General features: G+C 42.0%; 1 protein-coding gene and 1 non-coding gene across 12 annotated transcripts in view; one reads left to right on the forward strand and one right to left on the reverse strand.

Moving 5' to 3' along the window:
- Positions 1–806: 806 nt before the first annotated feature.
- LOC132830290 (kinase suppressor of Ras 1-like) overlaps positions 807–25,058 on the forward strand; it is a 205,434-nt gene continuing 181,182 nt past the window's right edge. For 7 of the 11 annotated variants that reach the window (XM_060847854.1, XM_060847856.1, XM_060847857.1 and 4 more), the window contains exon 1: positions 807–1,338. In XM_060847854.1, the coding sequence (XP_060703837.1) occupies positions 1,084–1,338 (255 nt within the window). In that variant the 5' untranslated portion in view covers positions 807–1,083. Of the gene's footprint in view, positions 1,339–2,198; positions 2,271–2,481; positions 2,749–25,058 lie in introns of those variants that run through there. The other 4 variants (XM_060847860.1, XM_060847862.1, XM_060847859.1 and 1 more) reach the window with 3 other exon arrangements.
- trnal-uaa (transfer RNA leucine (anticodon UAA)) lies at positions 14,990–15,109 on the reverse strand. Its single transcript has 2 exons — positions 15,072–15,109; positions 14,990–15,035 (listed from the first exon to the last, which is right to left on the reverse strand). It is a non-coding gene; the product is annotated as a tRNA-Leu (tRNA).

Below are 25,058 nucleotides of genomic sequence, written 5' to 3' on the forward strand. Positions count from 1 at the left end.
ATCTAAGGTTGGTGCTTTGCTGGTATAATAATTGGTCATTGAAATTATTCAGGCATTGCAGTACAAGCAATAAGTAATCTATTACGTTTATTAATGCAGGATATTTCACTTTGAGATTTTGAGTGGTTGACAGGTGCTGTTGAGACTTGTGGTCACACGGCGCACAGAAGAAAATCCTGTTCTTGAAGGTTTGTGGTTTACTCTTCAAATCGAGGGAGAACTTTTCTTATACTTTTGATTGTTTGATGATAGTGCAATAATGTTTAGCAATTGATAAACTGTGAGTTTTCACAATATGTTTTGAAAAGAGTCCAGCTATAGCACACAACCTTTAGTTTAAGAAAACCAGTGATATCAAAGAAATCTGCAAGTAGAGGTACGAATCGTGATGAATTAATTTGGGTTAGACATGCAGCATGTTTAAATCGTTATTGTCTTTAAAAGAGAATCTGTTGTGTGTGGAGGGGGGGGAAGGATGCAAGGTGCCTGGCGGGAATTGTAGTTGGATTGCCTTCAGCCCGTGGACGTGACTACAAATCCCAGATGACAGCGCTGCGCGCGGTGCACCTCGGGAATTGCAGTCCATTCCCACCGTCTCGTCGGTCCGATGGTGGAGAGCAACTACAAATCCCAGAAGGCGTCGCAGCACGCGGGGCGCTGTGGGATTGCAGTCGGTTGTCCCCCGGCCTCTCTGCGCCCCGGGTGGAGGGAGGGACTACAAATCCCAGAAGGCGGAGCGCGTGGTCCTATAGCAACCGCCCATCCCCTTTCCCCTCCCCCACTCCTCTTCTTCTGCCGAAGGGGAAGAAGAGAAGAAAATAAACGAAGCTGATCCATAGTATTAAGCGGCGTCTGGAGCTTCAGATGGGCTGCTGTCACACAGGAGAGGGACGTTTACAAACTTGACAGCTGCATTTTTACTTTTGCACGTGCAGTTCCGATCAATCGTTTGAATAGATCGGTATTTTCTGCAACTTCATGTTTTCTGTGTGAGGGAAAACTTTTTTTTTTGGTGGCGGTTGTGCTGAAATTGGGGTTGGGGAAGGGAGGAAAAGAAATCTAAACCAGGCCGAATGTTTAGGAATGGCTGAAGAGAACAGCAAGGGTCACAGCAATAAGATAAAGAAAGCTGCGGTTGCTGAGGAAGAGGGGAGTGAGGAAGAAGAGGAGGAAGAGGAGGAGGAGGAAGGGGAAGGGGACCTGAGTTCGGACAAGGCCCTGCAGCAGTGTGACCTGAACCAGGACATGATCGACATCAGCATCTCCAGCCTGGAGGGGCTCAGGACCAAATGTTCCGCTTCCAACGACTTGACACAGCAGGAGATCCGGATGCTGGAGGTAAAATTGCATCCCTTGTCCTCTGTTTTTTTTTGGGAGGGATGGGGATGAACATCCCGCCCTTTCAAAGAAATAAAGAAACGAGGAGAAATCTGGTGCACATACAAACTGGGGCAATACAGGGGGAGGAAACTGTCAGAGACCCCCACCCCAATGCAGGAGTTGCTCATGGGGGAGATGAAGCCTCTGAGAGCCAGACTTGAGCAGTAGTTTTTTTTATATTTAAATCAGTACCGTCTGTTTTTCTAATGCATTTAGAAAATGGGTGCTTATGAAGGATTTACTTATTAGTCGTAATCCAGATATTTTGCACCTGCATGTATTATGCAAACTCCCAGAGCACAGGACTGTGCATACCCATGACTGGAGTATACTGTCTGCACTGTTGATTAGATGTGTACAGTCATCGCATTATATAGCACGGAAACAGACGCTTCGGTCCAACTCGTCCATGCTGTTCCAAACTGATCTACTCCCATTTGGCCCATATCCCTCCAGACCTTTCATTTCTTTTTTTAAAAATCTGACCTTGACCATTTGCTGCTATTGAAACTGAAATCCAGTGCGTTGCAGTAATATCTTTTCAGATACAACATTGTCACAAGGCTGTTGAGTTAAAATCCTCGCCCTTTATATCCGGACGCTGTATTTTTTTTCCCCGTTTGGCAAATTGCTGCAATTATTTTTGTTACTGAGCGGTTAACCAAGTTGTGTATAATTTTGTATTGTCGTGATGCTTTCTTTCTGTGCGTGGAAAACTAAGCGAAACTCGTCTGGTAGTAGGAGGTCTTAATTTTAAAATGTTACGTGTGTTAATTTGGAGTTTACCCACGATTAGCCGTTTAATTGTGTTGTTCACAGTCTTGGCTGGATGTGTTCATCTGAGACCAACAGCTGACATTAACCCATAATCCCAAAAACAACACATGCTGGTGAGCAGAGATATCGTCTTTTAGCAGTTTTTACTGCAGAAGTGAATTTATTTGTGCCTGGGTCGTGAGGATTCACAGATGCTCCACAAAGATTGTCTAACTGTGTGTGTACATATATATGTGTCGCTCTGTAACGAGCGTGTCAGCAGTTTGGTTTTGTTGAGTGATCCTGGTAAGCCGCTGTCATAACTCGTCTTGGGAATGTTTAAACCTGTCCAAATAGTAGTGTGCCTTCGGGTTTTCTTTTTTCGTAACAAGAAAAGGGGCTGGACTCCGTTTCTCCAGGCATGTTAGGAATATAATGGTGATTTTTTTATCTGGCGTTTGGAAGAATGTTTAATGTTCTGTTTTGGAAGACTGGGTGCCGACCCAGAGGCCCATGTTAAGTAGACGCTGACTACAGTACAAGGATGAGATCAGCATAACCTACTTCTCCCGAAATGTACCATCGCAACACTGCAGCACTCGGGTGCCAATTGTAAGCAGCTGTATTTTCAATGGAGACAGTGTTTTTTTGGGGGTGGGGTGGGGGAGAGAGATTGGGCATGTTCCGAAGTTCTCGGCAATTTTCTTGAGGTTGTTCAAGGATGTTTTTTTTGTTTTGATGTTTTAATCTAACGTGCTTTCCAGTTGACTACTAAACAAGATCTCACACTAAGTGTTGGTCGTTTCTTTGGGTAACAGAAGTTCTTTTGCAGACATGCTTTGTTTTGTGGGTGCTCGGTGGCAACGGTATGAAAATTCTTTCTGCATTATTGGGGAATGAAGTAATAACTAGTCTCCACAGTTGTGTGTTGCGGCTGTTTCTAAAAATAGTGCAGAACAACTCCTCCTCATTCTAGTGACAACGTGATAAGAATATGCCACTACCTCGAAAAGACGCTGCTTTGCCATAGACGTGACCCGAAAAGCAGTTGCAGTATAGTAAATCAGTACCAAATAGTGTTTTAAAATTTTTTTTTGTATATGAGCTAGTTTTTCGTGAAAATACTTTTGGTCGTGCGGTAATTGAGGAGTGACTGTGTACGTGCTGGGATTGGTTGCAATGTTGGGTGGGTGGGTGGGGGGCGATCAAGACAGTAGATTACATTCTCTGGGTTTCGTTATGCTGAGTATAATTATGAAGCCTTGCCTACTGTATTACATTTATTTAACGTTTTAGTATAAGTTTGGCCCAATGTGTGCAATTTGCCAACTAAATGTTGTAATAGAGAATGTGATTGGATGGGCTGCTTAAGTTTTGTGTATTCTATACCGAACCCTCAGATTTTCTTTGTTTTTCAATATGCATATTTGTACATTTGCACCAGCATGGTATGACAGATGATTTCACATATTTTGGAAAGAATTGTAATGGGTATACTTTAAGCAATCCAGATTTCAGCACGCAACACAAAGCAGAGGTGGCTTATGTTGAATTATGAAGCTATACACATGAGACATAAAATTGCTGTGTAATTTCAGAGCTAATCGATCATTGTCCACACGTGTAATTGAGGCCGACATCACATTATTATGGGGTGGAAGGAGGCCATTTGGCCCATTGTACCTGCACCTTATGCTAATTTTGCTGTTCTTACCCCATACCTTTCCACACTATTTCTATCCAAATAAGTCAACTAAAGCCCTAAAGTTCATGCAATGTGCCATTGTCGGTGTCTGCAATCCCATGCTTCTTGGAGTCCCACACCTTTTATCTTGTGTGGGCTCTGGCCCGAAACGTCGAATTTCCTGTTCCTTGGGTGCTGCCTGACCTGCTGTGCTTTAACCAGCAACACATTTTCAGCTCACTACTACATCAAGAGGGTATAATAGTAAAAAAAGTGTATTCAAGTGGCATTTTCATTGTTGTAAAATGTCTAAAGAGAGTTCAAGGACAATTATCAAACAAAATTTAACATTAGAATCTATAAGGACGTGTATAAAAGGTGACAAAAGGACATGGAGGGACTTAAGTGTAGTCAGAGTCCTGATTTTTGCCAAGGCAAAGAGCATCTTGACTGTAGGGATTACAAAATCCTGCTCCTTAAACAAGTGCTTTTTAAATTTTCCTGGGGCAGATTAGGATCAGGCTGTAGTTCAAGCATGTGTGGTGCCTAAAGACAGCTGACCATTTAAGTGACCAGCTGGCTCCACTGAAGTCAGATTTTTGGAGTTCCTACTGTCTGGAACCCGAATTGTGAAGATTTAAATCAGTAAATAACAAGTCTACTGACAAATTAAACTGCCTTCATCTCAATGCAAGAGGTCTAACAGGTAGGGCTGATGAACTTGGCAATGGTTAGGATTATGGTGCTGGGATATCATAGCGGTTACAGAGATGGGGCTCAGGGATGGACAGGACTGGCAGGTTAATGTTCCAGGCTATGGATGCTATAGAGTCATAGAGATGTACAGCATAGAAACAGACCCTTCGGTCCAACCCGTCCATGCCGACCAGATATCCCAACCAATCTAGTCCCACCTGCCAGCATTCAGCCCATATCCCTCCAAACCCTTCCTATTCATATACCCATCCAAATGCCTCTTAAATGTTGCAATTCTACCAGCCTCCACCACATCTTCTGGCAGCTCATTCCATACACATACCACCCCCTGTGTGAAAAAATTGCCCCTCAGGTCTCTTTTATATCTTCCCCTCTCACCCTAAACCTATGCACTCTGGTTCTGGACTCCCCGACCCCAGGGAAAAGGCCTTGTCTATTTATCCAATCCATGCCCCTCATAATTTTGTAAACCTCTATAAGGTCACCCCTCAGCCTCTGATGCACCAGGGAAAAAAGCCCCAGCCTGTTCAACCTCTCCCTGTAGCTCAAATCCTCCAACCCTGGCAACATCCTTGTAAATCTTTTCTGAACCCTTTCAAGTTTCCGATAGGAAGGAGACCAAAATTGCACACAACATTCCAACAGTGGCCTAACCAATGTCCTGTACAGCCGCAACATGACCTCCCAACTCCTGTACTCAATACCCTGACCAATAAAGGGAAGCATACCAAATGCCTTCTTCACTATCCTATCTACCTGCGACTCCACTTTCAAGGAGCTATGAACCAAGGTCTCTCTGTTTAGCAACACTCCCTAGGACCTTACCATTAAGTGTATCGGTCCTGCTAAGATTTGCTTTCCCAAAATGCAACACCTCACATTTATCTGAATTAAACTCCATCTGCCATTTCTCAGCCCATTGGCCCATCTGGTTCAGATCCTGTTGTAATCTGAGGTAACCCTCTTTGTTCTCCACTACACCTCCAATTTTGGTGTCATCTACAAACTTACTAACTATACCTCTTATGCTCGCATCCAAGTCATTTATGTAAATGATAAAAAGTAGAGGACCCAGCACCGATTCTTGTGGCACTCCACTGATCACAGGCCTCCAGTCTGAAAAACAACCCTCCACCACCACCCTCTGTCTTCTGCCTTTGAGTCAGTTCTGTATCCAAATGGCTAGTTCTCCCTGTATTCCATGAGATCTAACCTTGCTAATCAGTCTCCCATGGGGAACCTTGTCGAACGTCAGTATAGATCACATCTACTGCTCTGTCCTCATCAATCCTCTTTGTTACTTCTTCAAAAAACTCAATCAAGTTTGTGAGACATGATTTCACAGGCACAAAGCCATGTTGACTATCTCTAATCAGTCCTTGCCTTTCCAAGTACATGTACATCCTGTCCCTCAGGATTTCCTCCAACAATGTGCCCACCACTATGGTCAGGCTCACTGGTCTATAGTTCTCTGGCTTGTCTTTACCGCCCTTCTTAAATAGTGGCACCACGTTTGCCAACCGCCAGTCTTCCGGCACTTCACCTATGACTATCGATGATACAAATTTCTCGGCAAGAGGCCCAGCAATCACTTCTCTAGCTTCCCACAGAGTTCTCGGGTACACCTGATCAGGTCCTGGGGATTTATCCACTTTTAACCAATTCAAGACATCCAGCACTTCCTCCTCTGTAGTCTGGACATTTTGCAAGATATCACCAGCTATTTCCCTACAGTCTATATCTTCCATATCCTTTTCCACAGTAAATACTGATACAAAATATTCATTTAGTATCTCCCCCATTTTCTGTGGCTCCACACAAAAGCCGCCTTGCTGTTCTTTGAGGGGCCCTATTTTCTCCTTAATTACCCTTTTGTCCTTAATATATTTGTAACAACCCTTTGGATTCTCCTTAATTCTATTTGCCAAAGTTATCTCATATCCCCTTTTTGCCCTCCTGATTTCCCTCTTAGATATACTCCTACGTCCTTTATACTCCTGTAAGGATTCACTCGATCCATCCTGTCTATACCTGACATTGCTTCCTTCTTTTTCTTAACCCAACCCTCAATTACTTTAGTCATCCAGCGTTCCCTTTCACCCAGACAGGAATATACTTTCTCTGGATTCTTGTTATCTAATTTCTGAAGGCTTCCCATTTTCCAGCCATCCCTTTACCTGCGAACATCTGCCCCCAATCAGCTTTTGAAAGTTTTTGCCTAATACCATCAAAATTGGCCTTTCTCCAATTTAGAACTATTGGAGAAGTCTATCCTTTTCCATCACTATTTTAAAGTGAATAGAATTATGGTCGCTGGCCCCAAAGTGCTCCCCCACTGATACCTCAGTCACCTGCCCTGCCTTATTTCCCAAGAGTAGGTCAAGGTTTGCACCTTCTCTAATAGGTACATCCACATACTGAATCAGAAAATTGTCTTGTATGTACTTAAGAAATTCCTCTCCATCTAAATCCTTAAGACTATGGCAGTCCCAGTCGATGTTTGGAAAGTTAAATTCCCCTACCAAAACTACCCTATTATTCTTACAGAAAGCTGAGATCTCCTTACAAGTTTGTTTCTCAACTTCCCTCTGACTATTAGGGGGTCTATAATACAATCCCAATAAGGTGATCATCCCTTTCTTATTTCTCAGTTCCACCCAAATAACCGCTGGATGTATTTCTGGGAATATCCTCCCTCAGCACAGCTGTAATGCTATCCCTTATCAAAAATGCCACTCCCCCTTCTCTCTTGCTTCCCTTTCTATCCTTTCTGTAGCATTTGAGCCATGTTTCTGTAATTGCTATGATGTCCCAGTCCCATGTTCCTAATCATGCCTTGAGTTCATTTGCCTTGCCTGTTAGGCCCTTGCATTGAAATAAATGCGCTTTAGTTTATTAGTCCTGCCTTGTCCCTGCCTGCCCTGACTGTTTGATTCACTTCTGTTCTCAGCTGTACCCGTCTCAGATCGATCTCTTTCCTCACTATCTCCCTGGGTTCCACTCCCCCTACTTTACTAGTTCAAATCCTCCCAAGCAGTGCTAGCATATTTCCCTGCCAGTATATTAGTCCCCTTCCAATTTAGGTGCAATCCATCCTTCTTGTACAGGTCGCTTCTACCCCAAAAGAGATTCCAATGATTCAAAAATGTGAATCCTTCTCCCACACACCAGCTCCTCAGCCATGCATTCGTCTGCCCTATCCTTCTATCCCTGCCCTCACTAGCTTGTAGCACTGGAAGTAATCCAGATATTGCTACCCTTGAGGACCTCCTTTTTAAATTTCTGCCTAACTCTCTGTAATCTCCCTTCAGAATTTCAACCTTGTCCCTTCCTATATTGTTGGTTCCAATGTGGACAATGACCTCTTGCTGGCCCCTCTCCCCCGTGAGAACATTATGCACTCTCTCTAAGACATCCTTGATCCTAGCACCAGGGAAACAACACACCATTCTGCTTTTCCTCTGCTTGCCACAGAAACCTCTGTCTATACCTCAGACTACAGAATTCCCTAACACAGATCGAAATGAAGAGGGGAAGTGGTGTTTTTGATTAGGGATAACATTACGGCTGTATTTGAGGAGGATATTCCTGGAATTCATCCAGGCTGGAACTGAGAAATAGGAAAGGGATGATCAGCTAATTGGGATTGTACCATAGAACACCCCCCCCCCCCCAAATAATCAGAGAGGAATTGATAAACAAATTTGTAAGGACATCTGTTATCTATAAGAATAATAGGGTGGCTATGATAGGGGTTTTCATTTTCCAAATGTAGATGGGGATTGCCATAGTGTTAAGGGCTTGGGTGGAGAGGAATTAAGTGTGTACAGTAACATTTTCTGATTCAATATGTGGATGTACATACTAGAGAAGCTGCAAAACTTGACCTACTTGTGGGAATTAAGGCAGGTATCAGTGAGGGAACACTTTGGGGCCAGTGACCATAATTCTTTTGGTTTTAAATTAGTGCTGGGAAAGGATAGACCAGATCTAAAAGTTGAAGTTCTAAATTGGAGGAAGGCCAATTTTGATGGTGTTGGGCAAGAACTGTCAAAAGGTGATTGGGGGCAGATGTTCACAGGTAAAGGGACAGATGGAAAATGGGAAGCCTTCAAAAATGAGATAATGAGAGTCACAGAAAGCATGTTCCTGTCTGGGTGAAGGGCAATGCTGGTTGATGTAGGGAATGCTGGATGACGAGAGAAATTGAGATTTTGATCAAGAAAAAGAAGGAAGCATATGTCAGGTATAGACAGCAACAATTGAATGATACAGAACTGGCTTGAAGGTAGAAGACGGAGGCTGGTGGTGGAGGATTGCTTTTCAGCCTGGAGGTCTGTGCCACAAGGATCCGTGCTGGGTTAACTGCTTCTCGTCATTGATATAAATTATTTGGATGTAAGCATAAGAGGTATGCTTGGTAAGTTTTCAGATGACACCAAAATTGGAGGTGTAGTGACACTGAAGAGGGTTACCTCCGAGTAGAAGGGGATCTTGATAGATGGGCCAGTGGGCCGAGGAGTGTCAAGTAGAGTTTCATTTAGGTGAATGTGAGGTGCTGCATTTTGGAAGGGCAAATCAGGGCAGGTCTTGTATGCTTAATGGTAAGGTTCTGGGGAGTGTTACTGGATTAGGAAACATTGGAGTGAGGTTTATAGTTCCATGAAATTTGTGCCTTGGGTTGATAGAATAGTGAAGAAGGGGTTTGGTATGCTTGGCTTTATTGGTCAGTGCATTGAGTATAGGAGTTGGGCGACCCTGTTGCCACTGTACAAGACATTGGTTAGGCGACTAATGGAAAATTGCGTGCAATTATGGTCTCCTTGTTATAGGAAGGACGTTATGAAACTTGAAAGGGTTCAGAAAAGATTCACAAGGATGTTACCAGGTTTGGAGGGTTTGAGGTGTAGGGAGAGACTGAATAGACTAGGGCTGTTTTTCCTGGAGCAACGGAGGCTGAGGGGTGACCTTAGAGGTTTATAAAATCATGACGGGCATGAATAGGGTAAATAGACAAAGCCTCTTCCCCGGGGTGAGGGAATCCAAAACTAGAGGGCACAGATTTAAAGTGAGCGGGAAAAGATTTAAGAAGGACCTAAAGGGCAACCTTTTCATACAGAGGGTGGTGCATGTACAGAATGAGCTGCCCGAGGAAGTGGTAGAGGCTGGAACAATTACAATATTCAAAAGGCATCTGGATGGGTATATGAAGAGAAAGGGTTTAAAGCGATATGGGTGAAATGCTGGCAAATGGGACTAAATTTATTTAGGATATCTGGTCAGCATGGACGAGTTGGACCGAAGGGTCTGTTTCTATGCTGTATATCTCTATGACTCTCTTCTCAGTGTGTTTCTTTTGGATATTCATGGTACCTGAGTTAGGGCATGGTTCCAGGGTGCTTTGGAGTCATGGGTGTCAAGAATTCTTTTTGTGGAAGGAGGTAGGATGGTGTCAGGTTCTATTTCAAACTGTTAATTGTGGAGAACCCTTAGAACCATCCGAATGGTCAACATGCCTATGAGTGAGTGAGCTTTACTCTATTAGTATTGATACTGCCGTACTAGAACTATAGTTTATCTCTAATGTGTCTAGGTGCTGATGAATAATCAATGAATAGGCAGATGTGGAGCAAAGGGTGGCAAGAAGAATCCTGGGCTATTGGTAGAGGACATTAGGCTTCACAGGAACTGTGGGGCTGAAGGGAATTGAGGGATGAGGACTGAAACAATGTTTTGTTTTACATTTTCCTCCTTTTGAGATTTAAGGTACTTTTGCATTAAAAAATGCATAACATTGCTCAAACAAATGAGTAACTGTCCAAAAAGTGTGAGTTAAAAAAAAGTTAGCTGTTTGAGCGCTTGTCCATATAAAACCATAAGTCTGTAAGTTAGCTCACTGAGCTTGAATGTTTTTTTCAAACCTTACAGACTTATCATCAACCTGAGCTATAAATCTTCTCAAAAATATAAATCTTCTCAAAAAATCCATTCTAGGATTTGTGCTGGATGACTGATTTCCCAAACTATAATTTTTGCAATGGGGTGCCTATTGATGGACAGTTACAACAGCTTATTCCTTGAAATATTTGTTGACATATGATATTGAGTACTTGAGTGAACTATTTTGTACAAAGGGGGTTTGTTGGTACAATTTCATTTATTGATCATTTGTTTTGCAGTAATGAGTGACCTTTTTCAATAGTGATGCGTCAAGATGGCTCCTGATTAATGCTCATACTGGGTGATAAGTGAGATGGTGTGGGAAGGACAAATGACAGTGGATGGGCAATATGATTGGTACTGTTGATATAGGGGCTATAAATGTCCAATTAAATGGGTGTATGGATAAATGGAGGCATATGAGTATGCGGGACCATAGGAATTGGATGACACAGAGGGTATAAAGTGTCATGGTGTTGTATGGATGGTCATAGAATGGCATGGGAGTTATGAGGAGCCATGGGGAGTGAATGCAGGGGCATATATTGGCATGGATGAGTGAGGAAGTGTGAGTAGGAGGGATGTTTTCTGTTTTAATCTTTACTTTTAAATTTTGAACGCAGTGCTGGCATCCCCAGGCAGGCTTTCCACATTGCTCATTTTGGAAATTGGCAGCCTGTTGAGCTCTTCCCAACATGCACAATCCAATTCCCTGTACAGTCCAGCTCCCCAGACTGAGAACCCAGCAGGCCAACAGCCACTTTTAAAGACTGCGCTGATGGAACTAAAATTGAGAACGAGCCAAAGAAATTTGACATGTACATGTTGCAGATCTGTGATGATAGATATGTCTATCTGTAATAGTTTAGCATTAATACATTCTGCTCCATTATGAATGTTTATGTTAGCACACAAATATTAAAAAAAAGAGGAAAAATGCTTTTTGTACTTGGCTTAAGTCTGGATCCACCCTTTTTTTTCTCATTTCCTGAAAAGTATGTGTTAGAACAGAAGGGCTCTACAAGTACATTAAGCAGTAAGAGAGAGAGAGGGCTCATTAAAGTTCAAAGGTATCATCCTTGTGTTGAACCTCAGGAGATGAAGAGACATTAAATGAATATTTTGTCAGTTTTTACTGTGGTGAAAAAAATGGAGGCTAGAGAACTCTGAAATAAATATTGATGTTTTGAAAACAGTTCACACTCCAGAAGAGGAAATGCTGGAGGTCTTAGAAAATACAATGGTGGATAAAACTAGGACCTGATCTAGTGTATCCCAGGACATTGTGGGATGTTAGGGAGGAACTCAGATTTCTCCAGTTTCCTCATTTCCCCTCCCCCCACCTTGTCTCAGTCGATTCCCTTGAACTCAGCACCGCCCTCCTAACCTGCAATCCTCTTCCTGACCTCTCCGCCCCCACCCCACTCCGGCCTATCACCCTCACCTTGACCTCCTTCCATCTATCACATCTCCATTGCCCCTCCCCCAAGTCCCTCCTCCCTACCTTTTATCTTAGCCTGCCTGGCACCCTCTCCTCATTCCTGATGAAGGGCTCTGGCCCGAAACGTCGAATTTCCTGTTCCTTGGATGCTGCCTAACCTGCTGTGCTTTAACCAGCAACACATTTTCAACTCTGATCTCCAGCATCTGCAGACCTCACTTTTTACAGGAAATTGCAGGGAAATAGTATCTAGCAAACTTGATTAATATTTTTGAGGAAGCAACCAAAAAGATTGAGGACAAAGTGGTGGACTTTGTTTACTTGGACTTTAGTGAAGTCTTTGATAAGGTTCCGCATGGTTAGACTAATTAATAAAGTTAGATTCAGGGTGAGCTTGCCAGTTGGATTAAAAATTGGCTTCATGGCAGGAGACAGAGAATGGTAATGGAGGATTGTACTTTGAACTGGAGATCTGTTACCAACAGTGTTCCACAGGGATCAGTACTGGGTCCACTTTTGTTTGTCGTTCATATAAATAATTCAGATGAGAATACCGAAGGCATGGTTGGTAAGTTTGCGGATGACATTCAAAATTGGTGGTAATAATGGACGGTTAAGAAGGTTACCTAAGATTACAAAGAGAGTTTATTCAATTGGGTCCATGGGGCTGAGGAGTGGTAGATGGAGTTTAATTGGGAGAAATGCAAAGTTATTTCATTTTTGTAAAACAAGGGCAGGATTTATTCAGTTAAAAGTAGTGACTTTGGCAGTTAACAGAGAGACGTAGGGGTTCAGGTATATAATTCTTTTGAAATTTTGTGTCACATGTAGACAAGGTGGTTAAGAAAATGTTTAGCATGCTTGCCTTATTGCTCAGATTTTTTGAGTACATGAGTTGGGGCATCATGAAGAGGTTGTACAGGACATTGGTGAGGCCTCTTCAGGAATACTGTGTCCAGTTTTACTCATCCTGTACTGGAAAGACATTTTCAAACTGGAGAGGGTTCAGAAAAGATTTACCAGGATGTTGCCAGGCATGGAGGCTTTCAGTTGTAAAGAGAAGCTGGATAGGCTGGGACTTTTTCACTGGAGCGAAGAGGTTGAGAGGTGACTTTCCAGAGGCTTTTAAAATGATGAGTGGCATGGATAAATGGATAGTCAAGAGCCTTCCCTTAGGATGGGGGATTTCAATACTTGAGGTTAAATATTTAATCTGGGAGGAGAAAGATCTAAAAAAGTCATGAGGGGCATTTTTTTAAGTGGGTCATGTGTGGAATGAACTTCCAGAGGAAGTTGTGGCTATGAGTTCAGTTACAATGTTTAAAAGACATTTGGATAAATACATGAATAGGAAATATGGGCCAAGTGCAGGCAGGTGGGACTAGCTTATTTTAGGACAGTTGACAGCATGGACTGATTGGACCAGAGGGTCTGTTTCCATGCTGTATTACTCTATCACTCTAAGAGAAATATTTTGTAGGAACAAAAAAAGAAAAATCATGATCAGTATTATCAGGCTCACTTACCTTCCTATTTGAAGATAGTGGCAGTAGTAACACATTTACATTTTTAAAATTAATCTGTTATTGAGGTGTTGTATATTGACCCTTTTTAAAAAGTGGACAATTGTAATTCATCTTTATGTACTTTTTTAGTAAATTGATTCTCTCTTTATTTAAATTGCCACATCACTGTTCTGATCCATATAAATTTATATGGAACAGCTTATTAGGGCAAAATATCATATACATTTTTGAATGCTTAAAATGCATGATTGCGGATGACTTATTAAATAAATTGGTTATCTATGTTTTATTTTCTTTTTTCAATTTTATATACTAAATTAAGCTGGCCATGGATTGATGTAGAATGAATGTTATGCTTTGAAACAAAGGAGGAAAAAGTATGTTCTGGATACAGCCTCCGTGATCCTCTGTGCTACATGTTCTATTTATATGCTTGTTTTGAGAGTGTCACATGCATTCCAGATCGAGTCAGAGTCATTGAGAAGCAAGGCATGGAAACCGACCCTTTGGTCCAACTTGTTCATGCCGACCAGATATCCTAACCTAATCTAGTCCCATTTGCCAGCACTTGGCCATATCCCTCCAAAGCCTTCCTATTCATATACCCATCCAGATGCCTTTTAAATGCTGCTATTGTACCAGTCTCCACCACTTTCTGTGGCAGTTCATTCCATACATGCACCACCCTCTGTGTGAAAAAGTTGCCCCTTAGGTCTCTTTTATGTCTTTCTGGTCTCACTCTAAACCTATGGTCTCTAGATCTGGACTCCCCCACCCAGGGAAAAGACCTTGCCTATTTACCCTATCCATGCCCCTCATAGGCAAATAGGCATCCTTGTAAATCTTTTCTGAACCCTTTCAAGTTTTACAACATCCTTCCGATAGGAAGGAGACCAGAATTGCATGCAGTATTTTGTGAAAACACCAGCCAAAGCATTTCTTTTGAAAAGCCAACAGATAAGAGGGTAAATAGCTCCAGTCTTGAGAAAATACAACAATTAAGTTGACTCTCAATGGACTTCAGGCTATATAATATTGGGGTTACTTCCCATAGTTGAATAATAAGTGTGCTGAAATATTAGACGACCTACTATTCTTTATGATTGTGTTATCAAGACCAAACTTGAGCAATGCCAGTGATGATCAGTTAGTATGATAGATGATTGGGTTAGGGAAAATGTAAAGTCAGTGGAAGTTACTATAGCAAATTTTGATTCCAGTCTCTTTTGCCTCCAAGCTCTACTGGTCTGACAAGTGAATGGATTAGAATATATTTTTTAAAAATTGTTTGAAATCTGCAATTAAATGAGAAAATATTAGAATTACACAAAAGGGTTGCTTGTATCTGGTGTTCAGAAAATGTAGCAATTGTGTTGAAGGGTTTGGACTTGGTTGTCATTTCCAACATTTTTCTATTTTTATTACTCTCATCACTGTTTGTCATGGGAGAGCACTTGCATAGTTTCATCTGGGTGGAGGTGAAAAGAGGGAAAAAGAACAAGAAAATCATTCTGCATCAGTTCCATTCCTAGCTACTGGGAGACATGTCAGGAGTGGGATTTGAATCCACGCCCCTAGAAAGGGACCAGAATTCACAAGGCCAGATGCAGAGCAAGGACTAACACTCCTTAAGTCTGGCGCCTTAGACCACTCGGCCATCCTGACAAGCTATTCCTAGCTACTGGACTTGGTAATCCCAACAATGTTGAACTAGCATTCAGTCAATGAAAGAAATTGATTTGGTAGTCTTTTCTCTGTTGCTGTCTTAATAAGGATAGAGGTCTGGCAACTGGCTATATACCTAAATTTAATAAAAATAGTGACTTTAAAGGTTGGGGAAATGGAAGGTTGGGAATGTAAAAGAGATTATGCAATGGAGAACAATAAGAGGTGGAAATTAATCATGAAAGTGCACGTGACCTATTCATCTGTTGAATAAGGAAGTGTGTAGCAGATATAAGGGCGACCTTAAGGAAGCAGTAAAAAGAAACTTGATGCATATTTGTTATCTTAAGATCTAGACTAATATCCTATTTGACTTGGTGGCTAATTTTGTTTGACACTGCTTCTATGAAGCATCTTAGGATGTTTTAATTCATTAAAAGCCCTCTGATAAATATTGTTTGTTACAGGAGTCTTTGGAAAATTGTTGTATTACCAAATGTATCAAATGTAAATATGCTTAAAATTTAAAATACGTAATTTTATGTGGATAAACTTCCATCATGTGTCTGTCTTTGATCAGTACTGCGCTATGAAGTAATGCATATACTTTCACTTACCTACTTCCTCTGTCACTTGTTGTGGTAGAAATTGTGCTTTAGGAATGATTTAAATACAGGTGAAAGAAAGTTAAAAAGCTAACTTCAAATCAGGGAGACAATTATGAAATGTGTGAGTAAAATATCAGAGCAGAAGAACAAGTTAGGAAGTCTAGCTCAAAATCATGATCTTTATACAATACATGGAGTGTAAGGCACAAAAATAAACTTGGAGGTTATGACGTGGTCACAGTTGCTGAAATGTGTTTAGAAGACATTCAGGACTGGGAACTAAATGTGCTAAGGTCTCAAGTTTACAAGAAAGCTTGAGAAAATGGTATAGTGGACAAGTATACTCGTAGTGATTAAATATGAAATCACTTCAGTCAGAAAGGAAAAGGAGAAAGCATACAATGGCAATGTTATGGGTAGAATAACATGGAAACGGATTTAAAACTAGTGGCACATGTGGCAGTTCCTTGATATCTTTAGATAGTCGTTTATATAAATGTAGAGATTAGATAAGCACGTAACAAAGACACAGTAGTTTTAATGTAAGTTGAACTTTTGCATAAGTTCTAGATTGCATAACAAGTTATCAGAAAGATAATGAATTTCTTCTATCCAGGGCAGGTTTCTGCAATAATGTGTCTCAGAATTAATACATGACATGGCAATTTAGGTTGTTGACTAAATCTAATTAATTACTCATTCCTAAAGCTCTGAATGTTTATCTGATAGCAATCCAAATATGGTCATTTGTGTTTGAAAGAAAGAAAGGTGCAACAGCTAAGTAACGCTGACTTCAATAGGATAAGACAAACTCTGCACCATAAAGTGGACAGATCTATTAAATTGATAAATGTAATGTGCCATCTACAAACTTGGTGTTGTGAAGAAAGGGCCTGGTATCACTATCACGGAGTGTTCAATGACTGTAGTTGGATGTGCGGGTAGGGGAAGAGACTGTCACACACCTCTTTCTGGAATCTGTCTTTGCAGAGAAGATCTGAAGAGTGATGAAGTAGTTTTTGTCAAGGTTAGTCCCAAGCAGCTCCGTGACGCAAGACTGTGCTCTACACGCTGTTCCCTGGGATGCAAACTGAGATAAACTGTGCCTGGAGGACCATCAACTTGGTAAAAGACGCTGTTTGGTCTGTTGGTCTTCCAGTGTAAAGAGTTTACATCAACTGAGTGTACCAGACTGGCATATTCCAAGGCCCAAGGTTACGTGCTGAGGGACACACTGAAGCTTGGGACAGCTGCTGCCAAGGCACAGTGTGGAAAGACCACAGTCTAAGCTCTTTCAGCCAGAGTATAATATTTGGTTCTGAGAAGTCTGCCCTGTTGCCTCAAAATATATGTAACTATCTTTGCTGTATGGGTTAAAAATCCCTTTTGTTTTTTGTAAGTGCACGATAGCTCCGGGAATGAAATGCTGACGTGTCATTTGTGTTTTCTTTCTCTCTGCAAAGATTGTACAGAACAGATTGAAAATACTTTGTATGTACTTAGAGGCAATTTTTTAATTAATAAAGTATAATTTTGGAATTAAAAACAAAATTAAGGGGATACAGAACCGGTTTTTGTCCCTTGAGGCATGAGCTCTACTTTGCCAAAAAAAGGCTAAAGACAACTAAAGAGATTAAGTGTAAAGAAAAACGGATATCCTGATGATTGGGAGAGGGGCAATAATAGAGTCATAGAGATGGACAGCATGGAAACAGACCCTTTGGTCCAACCCGTCCATGCCAACCAGATATCCCAACCCAATCTAGTCCCACCTGCCAGCACCTGGCCCATATCCCTCCAAAATCTTCCTATTCATATACCCATCCAAATGCCTCTTAAAAGTTGCAATTGTACCAGCCTCCATCATATCCTCTGGCATCTCATTCCATACACATACACCCTCTACGTGAAAAAGTTGCCACTTAGGCCTCTTTTATATCGTTCCCCACTCACCCTAAACCTATGCCCTCTAGTTCAGGACTCCTTGACCCCAGGGAAAAGACTTTGCCTACTTACCCTCATAATTTTGTAAACCTCTATAAGGTCACCCCTCAGCCTCTGACGCTCCAGGGAAAACAGCCCCAGTCTGGTCAGCTCAGATCCTCCAACCCTGGCAACATCCATGTAAATCTTTTCTGAACCCTTTCAAGTTTTACAACATCTTTCCGATAGGAAGGAGACCAGAATTGCACGCAATATTCCAACCAATGTCCTGTACAGCCGCAACATGACCTCCCAACTCCTGTACTCAATACTCTGACCAACAAAGGAAAACATACCGAATGCCTTCTTCACTATCCTATCTACCTGCGACTCCACTTTCAAGGAACTATGAACCTGCACTCCAAGGTCTCTTTGTTTAGCAACACTCCCTAGGACCTTACCATTAAGTGTATAAGTCCTGCTAAGATTTGCTTTCCCAAAATGCAGCACCTTGCATTTATGTGAATTAAACTCCATCTGCCACTTCTCAGCCCATTGGCCCATCTGGTCCAGATCCTGTTGTAATCTGAGGTAACCCTCTTCGCTGTCCACAACATCACCAATTTTGGTGTCATCAACAAACTTACTAATTGCACCTCTTATGCTCGCATCTAAATCATTTATGTAAATGACAAAAAGTAGAGGGCCCACCACCGATACTTGTGGCTCTCCACTGGTCACAGGCCTCCAGTCTGAAAAACAACCCTCCACCACCACCCTCTGTCTTCTACCTTTAGCCCGTTCTGTATCAAAGTGGCTAGTTCTCCCTGTATTCCATGAGATCTAACCTTGCTAACCAGCCTCCCATGGGGAACCTTGTCGAACGCCTTACTGAAGACCATATAGATCACATCTACTGCTCTGCCCTCATCAATCTTCCTTGTTACTTCTTCAAAAAACTCAATCAAGTTTGTGAGACATGATTTCCCACGCACAAAGCCATGCTGACTATCCCTAATTAGTACTTGCCTTTCCAAATACATGTACATCCTGTCCCTCAGGATTCCCTCCAACAACTTGCCCACCACCGAAGTCATGGCTCACTAGTCTATAATTCCCTGGCTTGTCTTTACCGCCCTTCTTAAATAGTGGCACCACGTTTGCCAACTTCCAGTCTTCCGGCACCTCATCTGTGACTATTGATGATACAAATATCGCAGCAAGGAGCCCAGCAATCACTTCTCTAGCTTCCCACAGAGTTCTCGTATACACCTGATCAGGTCCTGGGGATTTATCCACCTTTAACCGTTTCAAGGCATCCAGCACTTCCTCCTGTGTAATGTGGACATTTTGCAAGATGTCACCATCTATTTCCCTCCAGTCTATATCTTCCATATCCTTTTCCACAGTAAATATTGATGCAAAATATTCATTTAGTATCTCCCCCATTTTCTGTGGCTCCACACAAAGGCAGCCTTATTGATGTTTGAGGGGCCCTATTCTCTCTCTAGTTACCCTTTTGTCTTTAATATATTTGTAAAAACCCTTTGGATTCTCCTTAATTGTATTTGCCAACGCTATCTCATGTCCCCGTTTTGCCCTGCTGACTTCCCTTTTAAGTATACTCCTACTTTGTTTATATTCTTCTAAGGATTCACTTGATCTATCCTGTCTATACCTGACATATGCTATGGATGACCAAAACAGCTACAAACAGAAAGGAAACTTGCACGGGATATAAAAATAAACATGAGAATTGTAATTGCATCCCTTTGCTAATATAGCATGGGTTCCTTCAACCAATATGTGATATTATCAATGGAAAATAAAAAAAATATGAACATGTTGAGTAATTGTTTTGTCAGAATATTAACCAGTTGCACAAGAATGTTTTCTTCCTGCCACTGTAGTGATTATAATGAGGGAAGTTAGGTGGAAATCACAGAATATGAGTTCCCTGATTGGGGCTGTTATTCTGGTCCAGATTATTTCAGTGGTGATGAGAGAAGAAATTTGCTCACAAGAGTTGTCTTTGATTTGGAGGTAAGCATTTCTGGCATTATGCCGTTATTTGAGAAGCTTGCCTCATTCAATCCTGCCATCAAAGACTGGACCCAATATGTGGAAAGGATGCGTTATTCCTTCGAGGCAGATGATATGGGGGCAGATGAAAAGCAATGAATAATTTTCCTGACAGCTTGTGGACCCCCAGCTTTTTCTGATATTAGGAGCCTAACTTTCCCTGAGGCACCAGATATGCAAATCTTTCAAGAATTGACACATTTAGTTTAGAGGTATTAAAACCCCAAGCCATTCTAATTCTGAGACGCTATTAGTTTTACTTGGCAATTCTGGGAATCTGTATCAGGATTTTTGACTGAATTAGTATGATTGGCAGAGACATGCAACTTTGGTTTTAATCCTTAATGAGATGCTACGAGACGGTTTAGTATGTGGGATTAATGATGTAACCGTGTAAAAATGCCTACCAGCTGAAATCCAACTGGAATTCAAACAGGCACTACAACTGGCTCTATCATTTGAAAATGTGGCAAGTAGAGTTGCAGGGTATGCTAATGAAAGTGGACATCCCCGCCAGTCTGACTGAGCTTGGTTGGGTAACACTACTTAAGGGAAGGCAATTGCATAGCCTCACTCAGGACATGGCCTGAACCTGAGGGACTCTGAATCATCTCACAGCAAAACCCTAAAACAAAAGCAAGCCTCGGCCAAATAGTGAAAATTTTCTTCAGGATCCGGCTGGCAAGCCATTGTAGTTGTTGCTGGCATGTGGACTTGAGACAATAAAAGAGTCCCACTGGACCTAAATGGAGTAGGAGAACCTCAAGCTGGTGTCCAGGAGAGTGCCAACAAGGACAAAGATTATCACTAGCAGCTCTTACACATTCGTGGGATAGGCTGGGAAAACCCTGGATTCAGTTACACATTGACTATGCTGGTCCTTTCATGGGCGAAACGTTCTTAGTCATTGTGGATGTTCCTGCTGAGTGGCTGAATGTGCGTAGAGTTCATTTGTCAAAACTGAGACAGTAGAAAAATTATACACATATTTTACAATACATATACTCCTGCAAATGTTGGTCACAGATACTGGGCCATTGTATACCAGCAAGGAATCCAAGTATTTCCTAAAGTTGAATGGTATTCGTCTAGAAAGACCATTCATCATCCAGTGGTCTGGCAGAAAGAGCAGTTTAAATTTTGAAGGCAAGCTTAAAGAAAACATCCTACAGCTTCACTAGATACCAAAATAACCTGGTTCCTATTTGATTATAGGGGCACCCCTCATGGAACTAAGGGGACAACTCCAGGAGAGTTGCTAATGGAGAGGTAACAACTCAACAGCTTAAATCTGATCTTCCTGGACTTGGGGAGTGCGAGGGTGAAACAGCCTTAGGAACGTCAATGGAACACAAGACTCCACTAAACGAGAGAGGCAGTTAACTTCTGGGGATGAAGTTTGGTGTAGAAACCATGGGATTGGCCCTGCCTGAGTAAAAGGCATGGTTGACATGAGGTCAGGTCCAGTGACATATAAACTTCAAGTAGAAGCAATTGAAAGTATGAAAACTGCAAACTCTCAAATGGTGCAGGAGCAAAACTTGCCCAGCTCCTTGGCTGCCTTTCTGACTGTCTGGAACCTGTGGGTTCCCCCTCTTCATCAAAGTGTTGAAGACAGCTCAGAATCTGTCTTGATGCCTTTGCTGCCTGAAGAGAACAAATTTCTTCCAGGTTGTCCATTTGCAAGAGGTGACCTACTGTGAGTTGCATGCTGCCTGTATCAAAGGCAGAGTTGGAGGAACCTGACCCTGTGCTAAAACACCCCAGGAGAAGCTAGGAAAAAGAGACCGAAAGAACTGTGGGTGCTATACATCAGAAATAACAGAATTTTTTTTATTTCAAAAATATACTTTATCCATAAAATAATTTGATGGTCTGTACAGTTGGTCATGCCATACATATGTAAACATTTAGATATAGAGATCAGAATTTATCATTTTTATAAACAGGTCTGTACGTTTTTCAATCATATGCCCATGTATTTAGCTGAGGCGTCAGCAGAGCCCAAATGACTGCGTGGGCCCCCTGTTCTTCTTTAAGCAGGCAGACGTTACACAGTGGTCTTTCCCCACCGCGCCTTGGCGGCAGCTGCCCCAAGCTTCAGCACATCCCTCAACACGTAATCCTGGACCTTGGAATGTGCCAGTCTGCAACACTCAGTCGTGGTCAACTCCTTCAGCTGGAAGATCAACAGGTTTCAGCCTGCCCAGAGAGCGTCCTTCACTGAGTTGATGATCCTCCAGGCACAGTTGATGTTCGTCTCGGTGTGAGTCCCGGGGAACAGGCCGTAGAGCATGGAGTCCCGCGTCATGGCGCTGCTCGGGACGAACCTCGACAAACACCACTGCATTCCTCTCCAGACTTCTTCTGCGTAGGCACATTCCAGAAGGAAGAGTGTGACAGTCTCGTTCCCCCCTGCAGCCGCTTTGAGGGCAGCGTGTGGTGCGGCTGAGAGTCCGGGCGTGCATAAAGGATCTCACAGGCAGAGCCCTTCTCACCACTAGCCAAGCCATGTCTTGGTGCTTGTTGGAAAGCTCTGGCGATGAGGCATTTTGCCAAATGGCTCTGCTCAGGGGACCGCTCGATAGAATCCGCGCTCTACTTTTCCCGAAGGGTCTCAAGGACACTACGTGCTGACCACTTCCTGACGGACTTGTGGTCAAAGGTGTTTTTCTTCATAAACTTCTCCACGAAGGACAGGTGATACGGAACGGTCCAACTACTCGGAGCGTTCCGCAGCAGCGAGGCCAGGCCCATCCTTCGCAATACCGGTGCATAGAACCTCAGAATGTAGTGACACTTGGTGTTTGCGTATTGGAGATCCACGCACACCTTGATGCAGCCACACACAAAGGTGGATATCAGGGTGAGGGTGGCATTGGGCGTATTTTTTCCCCCGTTGCCCAGATCTTTGTACAGCGAGTCCCTTCGGACCCGGTCCATCTTTGACCTCCATATAAACTGGAAGATGGCCCGGGTGACTGCAACGGCACAGATTCTGGGAATAGGCCTGTGTCACGTATAATAGCAATGACAGCGCCTCACAACTGATGACCAGGTTTTTTCCCGTGATGGAGAGCGACCGTAGCTTCCATCTGCCCAGTTTCTGCCTGACTTCGCTGATACACACCTCCCAAGACTTGGTGCACACCCCAGCCCCCCCGAACCAAATACCCAGCACCTTCTGGTGGTTGGTCCTGACGGTGAAGGGGATCGAGGATTGGTCGACCCAGTTTCCGAAGAGCATGGCCTCGCTCTTGCCTTGGTTTACCTTGGTCCCCAAGGCCTGTTTGAACTGGTCACATATGCACATGAGTCTGCGCACGGAAAGCGGATCCGAGCAGAAACCGGTGACATCATCCATGTACAGGGAGGCCTTAACCTGCAGGCCCCCGCTGCCAACAACAACAGAAATTACTGGAAAACCTCAGCAGGTCTAGCAGTATCTGTGCAGAGAAATCAGTTAATGCTTTGCGTCTGGTGACCCTTGCTCAGAAGCCTTACAGTTGTGTATATGTTTTCCATGTGCAGACTGGCACATTTTAAGTCCAGCGACTGGCAAGGTGCAGTAGAGAAAGACCACCATTTAAGGACTTTCTGCCAAAGTATAATGGGGGTTCAATCAGTTGTCAGACCTCCTTGTTGCTTCCAACATATAAATATTTTCTTCCTGCATGAGTTAAAAATGTCTTCGTTATTATAACTGCACATTAGCTCTGTGGGATGTAAAATTCCAATATAGCATTTGGGTTTCTTTTCTCTCATTGGAAAGATTGTACAGAACAGAAAAATAACCTTTTCGTATATATTTGTAAAAAAAAGTCGCTAAGTATGTTTTTGCAATTTTAAACAATTGGGAAGGTCATGTGCCACTGACAGTTACAATATCATTGTTGGACCATAAACTGACCAGGGAATGGTTGATTGAACAGAGACTAAGAATTCTGTAAAAAATATCAATTTTGCAATTCAGACGCCGGATATTTGCTTTAACAAATACTTGCAATTGCCTCCATGTGACTACAATCCTGATTAAGTTGATCAGCTTTGTTTCCATGTCTCGTCATCTGCTTTTTCTTTCACTTATCTATCGAATACAATCTTTAATATTACAGCTTTTGTCTCAGTTAATCAGTCAGGAAGCAAATTCCACAATCTCTTGATCCTCCTTAAGAAGTTTTGTTTTGTTCTTTGTGCTAAATCCCTTGCACTTAAACTTTTGTATTTTCTTATTCTAGATTTTTCACCTTAATTCCTGTCTCCCATTTTTCTTAACACTTATCATTTTGATTCATTAATTATCTGCACTGATCTAATGAAAAAACACTGATTTTTTTCAAATCTTTACATTTGTATTTCTATGGTAACTCCCTCTCTAAAGCCTTTACCTGTTTACCATACTGTAGAGCCCATTTTGCACCTGGTATAATCTGCAGCATTATTACCATTTTATTGGCTCTTCTGTATCTCTTGGCTTATGTTGTCTATAATTGAAGTGCTTCTGTTTTTCTGTAGCACCAAGCCTACTTCCCTTCAGCATATAATTATTGCTGTTAATGCAAAATGCATCACCTCACACTGAGTGACATTTAATTCCATCTGCTACTTTAGTCCATATCCTCTCAAATTTCCTTTTTAGGGTTTTTAAAAAAATACCTGTACCTCATATTTTGGTATTGTTATTTTTTCTATACCAATATACAAATTATTGATATAAACAATGAACTGAAGTAGTCCAAAACCCTGTGATACATTGTGACCCACGTCCAATCACAGTGTTCAGATGAAAGGTCACAGACCTGAAATGTTAAGTCTACTTCTTTCCCTGCAGATGGTACAGTATCTGCTCAATGTTTCAAGCATTTTCTGTTTATATTGTTGATTTCCAGCATCCACAGTGTTTTGCTTTTGCAATCTGGAAAGAGTTTTTCCAACTTCTAACCAAATTTAATGAATTTTTCTATCCAACTAATTTCAAGCACCTTTTTTCCTCTCTGGTATTTTGCTCTGCAGTACCCTGTGAAAGGCTTTCAGAAAGTCTGCTGTATTTCCTCCATATGCCATACATATCCCTCAGATTTCAGTCAGTTTTATCAAGGAAAATTGATCATTTTCAAATCACTGCTGTTTGTCTAAATGTTTTCTCTTTTGATTAAATGAAATTCTGAATTTAAAGATATTTGAAACATTCCCATATGACCCATGTCAAGCCAACTTGGCTATAGCTTTTTAAAAATTAATTTAAGGAATAAAAAGATTGTTAGCTGGGCTAGCAATTATTGCCCAACCCTGGTTGCCCTTGAGAAGGTGAGCTCAGTTCTTGAACTGCTGTAGTA

This window comes from Hemiscyllium ocellatum, chromosome 31, assembly GCF_020745735.1.
Source record: "Hemiscyllium ocellatum isolate sHemOce1 chromosome 31, sHemOce1.pat.X.cur, whole genome shotgun sequence".
Classification (NCBI taxonomy): Eukaryota; Metazoa; Chordata; class Chondrichthyes; order Orectolobiformes; family Hemiscylliidae; genus Hemiscyllium; species Hemiscyllium ocellatum.